Raw genomic sequence first — 13792 nt, 5'->3', positions numbered from 1 at the left:
GTTCTTATAATTACGGTGCAGGTTGTGATTCATTAGAATTGCATACAGTTTGTTCTATACTACTATAATTTTCCTCCTTCTGGATTATTGTGCTCCTTGAAGCAGTGCTGAGCCATCCAGACCATCCATACTGCCACCAAACACCTGGCTGAGGAGGAGCACTGCTGTGGTGACCACCTACCTCCACCACCCTTGCCAAACTTCACGGTACGGAAGTGAAGCTTAGAAATGACTTGTCAAAAGGTTTAAAAGAAACTTTGAAGCAAGCCAATCATAACAGAAACCTTCAGTATCTCATCAAGAAAAATAAAATTACAAGATCCATTTTACATCCATTCTTTAAATATCTGCAATATCTTATTTGCAAACTTGCTGGTTCTCGCTCCCCAGTTTGTTTGGCATCTGTTAATGAGGCTACAGCGCCATCTCCTGGAATAAAATAACTTGCTGGAATTGCTCCTGAAATTTAGTTTTCACGGAATCACAGAATCGTTCGAGTTGAAGTGACCTCTGGAGACCATCCAGTCCAACCCCTCTGCTAAGCAGGGCCACCTAGAACAGCTCACACAGGAAGGCATCCAGGAGAGTTTGAATGTCTCCAGAAAGGGCGACTCCACAACCCCCCTGGGCAGCCAAGTTCCAGTGCCCTGCTACTTTCAACATAAAGAAGTTCTCCCTCTTGTTGAGGTGAAACTTCTTGTGTTTTAGTTTATGGCCACTGCTGCTTGACCTGTCAGTAGGCACCACTGAAAAGAGTCTGGCACCATCCTCCTGGTACCTGCCTTTGAAATATTTATATGCATTAATGAGATCCCACCCCAGTCTTCTCTTCTCTGGATTAAACCGGCACAGCTCCTGCAATTGCTCCTTGTAAGAGAGATGCTCCAGACCCTGATCATCTTTGTGGCCTTGTGCTCACACTGCCAGCTAATTCTGCCATGACAGTGCAACAAGGTGAAGTAACCAGATGGGCAAAAATCTGTATTAACCTTTTTTCCCTTAGCAGACATTCTGTAAGCTGTTGTAATGAACATAAGGAAAGAATGGAGAGGTTGACTTCAGCTATACCCTAACCCTTTGGAAGGAATTAATTATGGTCTATTTTTAAAAAGGCAACGGCAGATTTACAATTATAGAACCAGCATTAGGAAAGTACAGACAGGCTCAAACAGATCTGGTCATCCATTCATCCTAATAGAAATTAAGGGTTCCTTCAAGGCAAAGGGTACAAAACCAGAGGGCCCAAACTGCTAATGCTATGATGAAATCAAAATACCACCAACAAATCATGTTAGGTTTATGTCTGATTTCTCAACAAAACCATTGAGAAATTAATAGTAATAAAACTACTTTCAGGTAAAAATGCTGTTATCAGAATAAATTTTAGGTTTTTAAAATAAAATATTACTATATGGTTTTATTTAACACTTAGCATTGGGAAAATATCAAAGAATTGTTGGTTGGGGTTTTTTTAGTTGACTGAAATAACTTCCACAAATGCAATACCAATTACTTGCATTCAGGAGGAACTGGAGCCTCAAAAAATTAAAACCAACCAACCAAACAAAACCACCAGAGAAACTCACCCATTCTCAGATACATGTGTACACAACAAGGACAGATATCAAGTCGATATTTTAGTGTAGCATCTTGCTTTTGCACACAAAAATAACTGTTAGGCCTATGCTGTATTTACCAACATATTATAGTGTATTTACTGGCACAGCCAGGCAGTAACATTTGGATTTTTCTTTAGCAAAGACCATTGATGAGCAATGTAGACAGACTTCACTGCAAATAGACTCTTCTTCAGCCACACGGTCAACCAGCTGTAAGAACAGATTTATCAAAGATACTTCTGATGCTGTTCTTAGACACTGTACTTTTTAACAAACCTATTTCCACTACTTTGTCAAATAAATAGCTGGTCTGCAATATGGAGTGTATTAGCTATGACATCTTTGCAGTCAAACATACTATTCTGCATGCAGACCTCAGACATTTCTTAGGGCTTCTCTATTTCTGTAACATTAGCTTTGTCAGAAACGAATTCTGTTTTTATTGCTCTAGGCTGTACTCCGGGTAAAACTACAGAAAAGTATGCAAGATTTGATCAAGGCAAGCAAGACTGGGTTTGTAGTGACATAAAGCAAACAAACATTCACAATAAAAGATGTCACCTGTTCACAGTCCCTAAAGTGCATGCATTGGAACATGTCACTTGTAAACAAACAGTATAGTAGCACAGAAACAACATGGCAACGTTTACGGGTAACTTTGCAAATAAATATTTAAACCTTGTATTATATTCTTTGCTTTTTCAAAGCACTATCTGGAGAGATTGCTCCTTGATGTGTTCCAAGTGTTAGCTGCAGCCTACAGCAGTAGCAGGTCATTTTTTCAGAAGTGGTCTCCTTCATAGCCTAAACACGTTGCTAAGTCTGCAAATTCATGTATTTTTAAAAAAAGCATCAGCATTCTTGATTTCAAATCACATTTATCCACTAGACCACTTTAAAGCTCAAATAAAGGAGATGAATATACAGTAAATGTTCTCGCATTTGCTCTTTACCATTTCCAAAGGCAGGAGGAACATCTGACTCAATTCCTGCAGAATGTTTTAGCTGATCCTGGGAATTGTGCATTGTGGTTGCTTGCTTTACTTCTTAGTTGACATAGCAGCATTTTAAAGTTTCCTTTGCTGGAAATAAATTTTATTTATTGGAATTATTAGAAATATTAACCACTCAGTTTCAGCTATTAAATGCTGCCAGAGGAATTCTTTAAAATAGTACTGAGATGAATTCTCCAAAAGGAGATCAGCTAAGGAAGGCAATTTTTAGGATGAACCTTCCCTTGAAATATAATTGCGCACTTACTAAAACTACAATTAAAAAACCCTGTCAAAAGTAGAGCATTGCATCCTTACGGCAAACTGGATAGACCAGCAAATAAGCATAACTCCACCACCTCCAGTAAAATAAAGCTCCCCTACATCTACTTACCTACCTGTTGCAATATGAATTGAATGATGGGGTAGACATGACCAGATATTTCTTCTGCACTGTGTAGTCCTCATTTTACAAGAGTGTATTTTGCTCAGCATCCATACTAAACATAACTATGGGCCCTCGCTGCATGTGTGTTAAAAAGCATGTCGCAAAACATGCTCCCCAGTTATCTTCTTTCTGTAGTAAGGAATGTACCTCACTTATAAGATGTAGTTAAGCATATAAAGTCGCATCCGTATTGCGATGGCAGCCTTTGGGTTGCTCTTAAACAGGTCTGATTCTCTTCGGTGATTCCTCTAGGTTTCAAGGAGACATCTGTTCTCTCAACTCGAAGGTCTGATCCCACGGACAAAGGATTTTACCAGGTCTATCTGGTTAGCCATACTAGACTTTGTTGTCGCTGGTGCACGCCTCAAGACAGCAAATAAAAAATACTTTGACCAAAGAAAATTCATTATATTCTGTGTTCTTCTCGACCTTCTTCTGTAAAGTACCTAAACCTGCCAATGGACCATTTTGTTTCCCATTATTCCATATGTTAAAAGATATATAAGGAAAAAGAAACCGAGTCAGTTGCCCAACTGTTTCTGCACTCTTCCCAAACCATCCTTCAACCTCATCCTCCCTCAATCAAACAGAACTTCGGTAATATGTAGCATATTTTGTTGATAGCTAAGCTGTGAAAAGTCTCGGAGCAATAAATGCCTAATGACATCAGTATTAGGAAAAAACAGGCCAACAATTATCAACCATTTGCCAAACAGCAATGTAGATTCACATTTGTATGCAGTAGCCTGCCCTTGCCATTCTTTTAGCTTCAAGTTTCCTGAACCAGCCATGTTCAGTCATCTAACAGATCTGAAATTAATAATAATTAATAATCTGAAATAATAATGGACATCCAGGAATTTTTACAATTTCAGATAATTCTTTGTCCTTACATAGCCCTTGATAATATCCAACTGTTTCAACCTGAATACATCCTATCCAAACCATTGAGAAAACATTACCTTCTCCATGGATAACTAGCCTCTCTTAATTTTTCTTATAAAACTGACTGAATGCACAAGGCTGAAAGCCACTTAACCGAATTTCCACTTTAGACTTTTCCTGGATAGATTTTTGGGGGTGGGTGGGGGAAGAAAGAAAAACGATGGTCTTGCAGAAATCAAATACCAACACCACCATAAAAATTACAGAAATTTGGGGTTTTTTTCTCTTATTTTTATACGTTGGGAGTGAAGGAACTGAATAAAAATTGCCAACGTCTTTGAAAATTACCTGCAACCAAGGCCACTGTGTCTACATATACACTCTCCAAAAAAATCAAAACAGTGCATAATCTTCCATGTCAAACAACTTTCACATCATCTACTAGAGATACAAATATTCTACCATTTTATCACAGCTGAATTCAACCCACTTTATATGCCAGAATGGGTTCCATGTGGGGTTTAGTGTTTCACTTTGTTTGCCCCCGTGCCAAGGTACTGAAATCAACCATCTCATCTGTCCACAGCTTCAGTTCCACACTTCTAATTTTGATGAGATGGTTTTTGTAAACAAGTCACAATTCAAACCAGAGAGATGTTTTTTCAACCTAAGGTGTTAGGGAAAACAAGAACGCAGTACCACTCAGTCACTTTAATATCTTCCTCCTAATGAAGACTCATTTGCTTATCTTTGCGTTTGGAAAATAATATGCTAAAGTTGTTTGACTATGAAAAGGAATCAGGATGATAGGAAATCCAGTATGTATTTTTTAAAACATTTGTTAATTTTTACCCTTCTGTCGAAGGTGGCTGACATTTCAGTTTGCTATCTGTGTGAAGATCAGTAGCTGTGGAAGGAAAAGAATCAAAGTAGCTCCTCCCATACATTCCATCAGTAGGTGAAAGTTTGCTGTTACAACACAAAACACCTTCTCACTGGCAAGCTGGTCCAGAACTGCAGATCATTTGATACAGTGCAAGCATTTAGAAATTGAGAGCCGAGAGAAAAATTTATGTGAAGCTACATTCCATTAGTCATGTTGCACACAGAACATATTCTTTTGTCCTCAGGTATGCTTTTTAAATAAAAAATGTGTGGGTTTTTTGGTTTTTTTGTGTGTGTGTGGTTTGGTTGGGTTTTTTTTTAAATGCTCTGAATTCCAGTAATTTTTAGGTATACTGGATTTTCACTGCAGAAGGGAGTGGTTGAGCTACGAATTTCCTCAAAAATGGCATTCAGTTGCATTTAAGCATAGCATCTCTCCGAGACACCAATCAGTAAAATGGATACTACATGCAATTCATGAAACAACTGTCTCCATGCACAATGGAAATATCATACATATGGGACATAAATCTGAGCCTTCTGGCAAGTAACCTTAGTAAGGACTGAAGAAAATAAAGTCTTCTAGAGGCCTTGACATCACAAGAACAAGAATTCCCAGGACGGGTGGCATCCAAAGTAAAAGCAATCAGACTATTAAAAGCCCAATAGTTGTCAGATGAAAAGAAGAAAGGCTGGAGGTTGAATGGAAACTATAGTCATCTGTGAATGATAGTGTTTGGGGTTTTTTCCCATCTATTAGTAACATTGGGAAAGAGTGAATTGCAAACTTCTTCTACTACAGGAATATATTCACTACCCAAAGTGACACAGCTTGTTTCCTAAAGTCTGCAGCAGCTTTATGTAACTGCCTCATAGTTATCAGGTTGGAGCAATCTACATATGAAGCGAAGGAATTTCTTCAGAATAAATGAAAAAATAATGGAAATACAATAAAAACCTTTTAACTCCTCCAGAATAAAAGTATTTTCAGAATTACTATGTACTTTTGTCAAAACACCTAAGCTTGGATTTTTTAAATTGTTTTTAAAGCAGCAGCAGGGAATAGAAATTACCCCTGAAGTTCTGGGATCACAGAAGGTCACAGCTTGACAATTACTTCTGTATTTCCAATCTTCAAAAAGATGATCAAATGCAGAACACAAAAGAAAGGAGAATTATTTTAAATTAAAATATTCTTGTTTTAAGATTTCATTTTCTCTTTCTTGGTGCTACATTCCAGGGAACATCCATCTCCCAGCCAGTGTCTGCATGGTTCTCAGAAACATCACTTATTTCTTCTGTTTCAGTGTTATGTTCTAAACCACAATATACAGGCTAAAATCAGCAGAAACTGTTTTGTTTGTTTTGGGGGAGGGATGACCTTTCTGAAGGCAGTTTTCTCCTCACCAAAGATTACGTGGAAACATTAAAGCCTCATGGGTAGAAACTAATCTAAAGAAATCTAACTCCCTACCAAGGCAAAATTGCCTGATCCTTCCAAAAGCACCTCTTGCAGAAAACTTCCCTGCTTCACCAACATAGGTCATGGAAGATTAATTTATTTCATTAGTCTCAAGAACTCCAATTTCCTTCTCCTCCCCAAAACTTGGATACAGTGAAAAAATATAAATGGATACTTATGAAAAAGGTCAGTTTTAGTGTAAGAGATATAAATCTGTATTGAAGGGCTCTTCTAGAGCAGTGGGCAACAGTCACTGTCACAATGCCTGCCTATGTTCAATAGTGCAGCCAAGCAAGTCTTTCCATCTCCTAGCAAAGGGCAAACAAGAACAAAAAGAAAGTAATAAACTAACAGTTTTCATTTTTACGGAATTAATTTTAAGAGCAGTTACTTTCATCTGAACAGTACTTTTTATCTGAATTTTAGAGCAACAGGGAAATAAAGCACGGAGGCTGCAGGCTTAACCCTTTGGTATCTGGCAGAAACAGGTGTAATTTCAGTCAGAATGATCAGGACTAACAAAACAAAACAAAAAGTCACTTCCAAGGCCACATTACTTTGCTTTTGAAGTCACCTCAAGGGGAAATGAGGAAGGGGAAGTACCAGTAAATATGAGAACAGTTACTAAATCCCTACTAAATCACCCAGAGCAGCGTGAACTGGTTCCTAGAATCATTACTGAGTGTATCTGTTAAGCCAAATACAGTAGTATCAGCTATGAACTTTTAATTCACATTTCTAATTTGAGTTGATGAAATGTTAAAATGATTCTTCCTTGGAGAGCAGCAATGCTGCTTGCATGCATGTGTACTGCTTTGTTCACCTCATAAAAATACAATCTGGAAGTAACTCAGCTTTTTATTTTGTCAACTGCTGTGTTAGATGTAATATTTTGAAGGAAAAATATATGAAAAAATAAATCTATATGATTGAAGTGCAGTGTTCGTTAAGATACTTGTAGTTTTCAATTTTTCATAGAAAATCAGAGCATTAAGTACTTCTGAGATAGAAAAATATTTAAAGGCAAGAATCTACAATATGAGGACTAGCCAACCATTTGTATATTATGTGCAAGCTTATTAATTGGTCTCAATTGCCTGTGTGCAAAATGATTAAAAACACGAGAGAAAGTTCTTATCATAAAAAAGTAAAATAAATAAATAAAATCTCTAAGAGCAGCCTTTCAGAATTCTGGTTTTGTTTCAGTAAGAGTAATTTCATATTTTAGTTTCAAATAGTTAGCATTTAAAAAAGAATTACAGGTATTCCTGACGTCATCCTGAACAGAATTACCTGATTGCACTAAAAGCATAAATACACCAGATCTACCCCAATACTTGGATATACAGTGGGGAACAACAAACAAACAAACCCTTTCAAGCAAGGGATCCAGTGAAGGCTAGTGGAATTTGAACACCTAACCTGGTTAGATTTTATAAAACTAATCAATCATTTTAATAATTATTCTGCAGTTACAACCTTTGTAAGTCTGTCTTCCTGCATTGTGAAATAACCAACTGCTACTTGGAGAGAACCAGACTCTTAGAATTGCCGTAATTTACAGTGAAAACTGAATTCTTAGATTTCCACCTGCTTCATCATTGGTCAAAGTGAAAACTACTCTCTTGCAAGAAAGCGTCCACTATGTAATACAGCTCAACGTTCTCTTCTATCCTTAAGCTTGCTCCACTGTAATGCACTGTAAAACAAAGCAAACAATATTTGCACCCACCACATTAGGCATTATGGTAGTACACACATGAATCTCTCAACTTCTGATCACTTACCGTTGGCACCTACTCCATTTACATATTTTACCCTCACATTTCATGTTTATCATACCATTCTCACACCTAGCTTTAGGTCTACAAAACATTTTAATGCACTCTGAAAACTTAACACAAAAGTTCAAGATTAGCTTGACAACTAATTAGCACAACAGATTCTTAATTAGGAGGCTTGTATATTGCTGTCATTGAAGTAGATGAGTTATATAGCAAGATAAAATGCACCTAGTTCACAGTGCTTTTTCTACCATATGGTTTCTCTCTAAAGTCATCCCACTCTTTTTCATGACATTTAGATATGTTGGTACATTTAATCTCATTTATTTCTACTTCTAGAAGACAATTGTTACATTAGTATGAAGACTTTGGAGACAGAGAAAGCTACAATTTCAAAAATTTCTACAGCATTAGAATTCTTACTACGGAATGAGTTCATAGATTTCTTCGTTCAGGTCCTTTTATTAGAGTAAAATGCACCAATATCTCCCCTGCTTTTCCCAAGCCGCAAGCGTGTAAGGTGAAGAATTTTCCCCCGAGCCCAAATGCTCACAGGAAACTGTCTCTGAGGTCATAAAAATGTATGTTTGTTTAGTCACGTAGCAGCTTATGCCACGTATCCATGTAAAAGGTTTCCAAATCTCAAACTAGCTAAAAAATACTAGTTAACTAGAGAAAAATCAAATTCAGATCTGACTGAAAATGAGAACTAAGCAACTGCATTAACCAAGTAATGACAAGTCTTAGTTTGAGGCAGTTGTTCCCCATCTTTTGCTATTAAATCCCTAAATCCAGCTTATCGTGGGACTGCTATAACCTTCTAGTCCACTTCAAATTACCTCAGCATATTCATGGCAGATTTTCTTCTTCTATCTGTTCACTTTCTACCTCTCTCCAGTCTTATGACCATTCTGTTTCCTATCTCTCCAGAATACTGTATGACACTTACAGCACTGCAATCTACTGGTGGTTACACATGCCAGAAAACATTCTCACAGCCACAAAATGATGGTCTGGCAATATTTGTCTAGGTAACAGCATATATTAGTGCCTTAGAAAAGGCTGCTGGATGAAGAATAGGAGGTAGAAGCCACTGAAGAAATTTTCCTGCATACTTTTATAACAAAAGCAAAGTTGAATCCAGAGTTCAGAAGCCACTGAGCAGCTATTGTTCTCTGCTCATTTTACCTCCATCTCATCCTATTTCCCTCTGATCTTCCAGTTTGTCCACCTCAATTGCAGGGGATCCAGCCTTAGGGAATGAAAAACCATGAAAACTGCAGGAATTACCATATTTAACATCTGCAGGGTCATACTCCTGGCATTTAAAAAAGCCAAGTTAAGAAAACCAACCTTCATTCATCCCTTCCTGTATGAATGGTCTGTATGTCAAAATACCTGAAAATCGCACTGATACAGTAGAACTTATTTTAACTAGCATTACAAATAAACTGCACATGCTGTTTTACAGACAATATATATTTGTAAACTTGCTCATGCAAAATTAGTGTGCACAACAGGGATATTTGTTTTCTAACCCCCACACCTTTAAAAATGACATTTATGTCTGCCTTTTTTAACTGTGCCCAAACCCTCTTTAGAATAATAAATCTTACACAGATTCCATCTGCCAGCCAAACCAATTTATGAAGCTGAAACAAAAAAGAATAAAAAGTTATACAAAACCATGGTGCACCTGGATGCTTGATTCCCACCTCCCCCCCTTTTTTGTTCACAAGGAGTGAATAAAAGAAAAAAAAAAAAATCATGGTCACAAAATTTTGACATTTTAATCCTAAACATTACAGGGCAAATGGATGTTGGAACCTATTTCCATACACCATGAGTCAACTGTTTAATTCCCAAATGTGGCCAAATCCACTAAAACAAGAGTGGTTAACAAACTCTGGATTATGGAAATATATTTCTGGAATAAATGCTAGAAAAGCAACAATGGGAAAAGCCAACTGTCTCCATAAAGGTAATAAAGTGGAACAATGTGTAGATTAGATACATTTTCTGTTTCTTACTCATAACCTGTCAATTCAGTGCATCATATGGTTCAACGTAATGGTCCCCATTTTGGACAAACATCTAACTAGTGTCCATTGATTCCAAGTTAGTGGATGATGAATCTTTTTGGATACTTTCAAAGATGGCTGCAAGCTCAGGGTTAGAGCTTATCTGTGACTGAAATTCACTCATTAATGGACTCTTCTCTGCTTCTGGAATGGTGAGAAGCGCTGCTACTGCTCTCATAGCAGATCGTTTCAGTTCATCTTGCTTTTCAAACTCCTGTTTCACTGAGTTTGCCTTTACCTAGGAAAAAAATGAAAATATGTTTGAAACTTTTGCTTAGCCCTCCCTTTACACACACCTTAAAATAAAATATCTTACAAAGACCTATTTCATTCCATTCTACCATTCATAACAGCTTTCAAAATGGTCTAAGCTCTTAGAAAAAACCCCAAACAAAAAAACCCAAACAACTACTTTTTAGCAGACTTTATACCAGCAGTTTACTGCAAAGTAAGCAGAAAAAGGTCGTAAACTACCAAGTAAGTTACAAACCAAAATAATTATAGCAGCCAACCTCTAGCTAGTAAGGTCAGTAAATGACATTAAACTGATATTATCATAGTACTTCCATAGTACACAGTACAGAGAATACAACATTTTTTAAAAGTTGACCTTCATTAGAATAACTGCTAACCTTCTGTTATAATTCTCAAAGATGTTTCAATAATACAAACATAAACTATCATTAAAAGCAGTCAAATTTCTCCATGGGAAATAGAACAGACTACAGTAATGGAAAAGCACAGTAAATCAGGCATTAAGTGACTGTCAGAGCATGCAGGTGGATCAAGACAAGAGCAGGAATGGAAGGAGACTAACTGTAACAAGACCCAAGACTCTTCTAATATAAATGTTTAAGGGGGAAAAAACAACAAAAAACAGCAAAAAAAGGACTAGTTTACTCTGCCTCCTTCCTTCATCACCCAAATGTTTGTCTGAATCAATGTAATCAGAAGTCAGGAAAAACTCAATATTCCAGTTTCACTATTTATAAAGAAGTGAGACTTACAAGTTGCCCAAGTGGCAGCTAAATTTTTAAGAAGCAAAAGAAATGGCATCAAGGATCAGAGGGTATTTAAAAAGAAGCAAAAAAGTCTCCCTCTCCATTTGTAATTTAAAGAAATTCAATACATGTACAAAGGCACACATATTTCTATTATTCTGTCTACTGCAGTTTATCAACTGTAACTCAGGAAATGCTGCAGCTCTACAGAAGCATTCTTCATACACAAGTTCATTTATATTTCTGTAAGACAACAAAATAATTAAATCAGTTTAAATTTAAATACCTTAGTTGTACAGGTAGCTCGCAAAGGTTCAACAAGCCTATCCAACCTCTGCAGCACTGCACTTGGACAAAGGGTAGACAGTCTCACCAACATTAAAAAGGTTAGCATCTAGGTTGAGAAAAACAGTAATTCAACAATTAGTTATGTTCAGCACATATATGAAGATACATTTCCTGCAATGCTGTGTAACCTTTTAACAGCAACACTTTAATGAAAATGGCAAATACAGTGAAGTACTTAAGCATATGAAATAATATTTTTACCATTTCAGTCTATTCACTATGCAAAATATTCTGCTTACACAGAGAAAAGTAACAGCTAACCTTAATATCATAGTGATCCTTCAGGCCATCTTCTACATGGTTTAAGAATTCAAAAATATCTAGTCTATCCAAACAGCTATCCAAAAGAGTATACATGCATTCAAAAGCTGCTTTCCTTATGTCCAACCCATCATCAACTGTATGCTTAAATGGTCCCATTTCCACCTGTTTGCAGATAAAAAACAAAGTTAAGAAGTAATATGCTTAGAAAAACAAAGAATCTATTTACATATATATAACACTTTTTCTTAGTTAACGTACCTCTCTGATTAATTCCTTTCTGACTTTTGTTTCATTGTAAAGATGAGGAAGCACAGTGTCTAAGAGGTCCCTTATTAATGATGGTTTATTGTGTGCAGCTGAGTTAAACGTCACCAGTGCTACTCTCCTGACATTGAGATCTGGGTCCTCCAATGTTTTCAGAAAATCACCTGCAGTCATGTACAGAAACAAATGAACCTATGAGGATCTTTTTCATTTGCTACTTTAAAAATATCTTTGCTTAGTTGTATCAGAAAAACAATTTCAATTCTGCAGTTCAAGAATTAGAGAACCCCTCTTAAGGAAACTATCAAAATACTGATTTTTAACCCTAAATCAGCATATACTGAGAATTCTTAGATTGCCCAAAAATAACCCTAGCTCAGTATATATTAATGTACAAATACCTCTCTCATCCCACCCTGCATTCAGGAATTTTCAACTTAGAACTTCTATAGTTCTGTAACACAGCCTTGTTAAAATAAATTCATGCAGGAACGTATCTTATTTTCCTCAATGTTTGTGAAGTTTTACTAGCAACTTCCATGAGGAGTGAAATTTTAAAAAGGAGAAAAACAACAAGGTGTAAACACCGAAGTGACTTCTACACATAAAAAAAGAAACTGGGTAACAAAACTAAAGATTACTGAGATTTTTTAAGCATAAGATACCAATAGTTTGGTTTTTTTATGGAATAATCAACTCATATTTCCAGAAACCAAAGGGGCAAGGCAGCTTCCGTGGCAGACACAGCAGGGGGAAAAAAAACCGCCCACAAGCAATTCTTGAATATATAATTAAAAAAAAAAAAAATGAAGCTTAGTGATGAAAATAACACAAAGGAACTGATTCCACTTCCCCATAAATAAAAACCTTGCTCTCCACAAGACTGTATGTTTTTAAAGATTAATCTTTTTTCCCCTATTAGGTTTAGCAGTATACACAATTTTTTACAGATCTTTAAACCTATAATTAATCCACTATAAAACATTCACCATAGCATATTAAACAATTCTACAATACTTTGTCATACAAATGAGGAAAGATCAAAAAGCCACAGCACTGCTAAATCTCTTTATCGTACTGGTATTACACTGAAAGCTTTGATTACATTATCCCTGTAAAAATATACACACTTCCAAATGCTTTCAGACCACAAGCATTATAAAATCATTAGGACCTAAATTTACAATTCACCACCTGATAATACTCAGAATTCAGATGTGCATTTATTATTTTAAGTGATGGAATGTCAAATATTTCCAACACCACCCTCCTGAGTAAAGACAGTAACTTACCACCATCAAACTGACATAATCTGGCAAGAGCACGTGAAAATCCGCTCAGGAAATCAGCTTTTGGGTCCCATCTTACAAAAAACCCTAGCTTCTTGTATCACAGCTTCAATATATGTAATTTTTAATCACACAACTTTTACTGCTCAGAATTCAAGCAAACTAGGATTAATAGAAATAACTGGCTAATATGGAAACATTTTATAACTGTTCCAACAGTTATCATTAGCAGCTAATACTAGTACCTGAAAAATATTTACTTCTGAAAACAAAAAGAACACATTTTAAATGCAATTCTATTACCTGAAAACGTAGAAGCTGTCAGTAAAAGTAAAGAACTTACCTATGCAGTTCTTCAGAAGTGGGTCTATCGGTTGTGGATGATCAGAAATAGTGAACTTAACAGCAGTAACCACTGAACTTCGAGCATATGAAGACCCTAATATGAAACAAAAGTGTGAATATGTAAC

General features: G+C 36.3%; 1 protein-coding gene across 3 annotated transcripts in view; it reads right to left on the bottom strand.

The window, feature by feature from the left end:
* Window positions 1-8383: 8383 nt before the first annotated feature.
* The window catches only part of CAND1 (cullin associated and neddylation dissociated 1), a 29451-nt gene continuing 24042 nt past the window's right edge, over window positions 8384-13792 (bottom strand). For all 3 annotated transcript variants that reach the window (XM_030479119.1, XM_030479120.1, XM_030479122.1), the window contains 5 exons: window positions 13666-13761; window positions 12028-12197; window positions 11767-11931; window positions 11444-11551; window positions 8384-10394 (listed from right to left, as the gene is read on the bottom strand). In XM_030479119.1, the coding sequence (XP_030334979.1) occupies window positions 10170-10394; window positions 11444-11551; window positions 11767-11931; window positions 12028-12197; window positions 13666-13761 (764 nt within the window). In that variant the 3' untranslated portion in view covers window positions 8384-10169. The remainder of the gene's footprint in view (window positions 10395-11443; window positions 11552-11766; window positions 11932-12027; window positions 12198-13665; window positions 13762-13792) is intronic.

The sequence above is a fragment of the Strigops habroptila genome, chromosome 3 (genome assembly GCF_004027225.2).
Source record: "Strigops habroptila isolate Jane chromosome 3, bStrHab1.2.pri, whole genome shotgun sequence".
NCBI lineage: Eukaryota > Metazoa > Chordata > Aves > Psittaciformes > Psittacidae > Strigops > Strigops habroptila.
The sequence above is the reverse complement of the archived record's forward strand: the minus strand, read 5'-3'. Positions and strand labels throughout refer to the sequence as shown.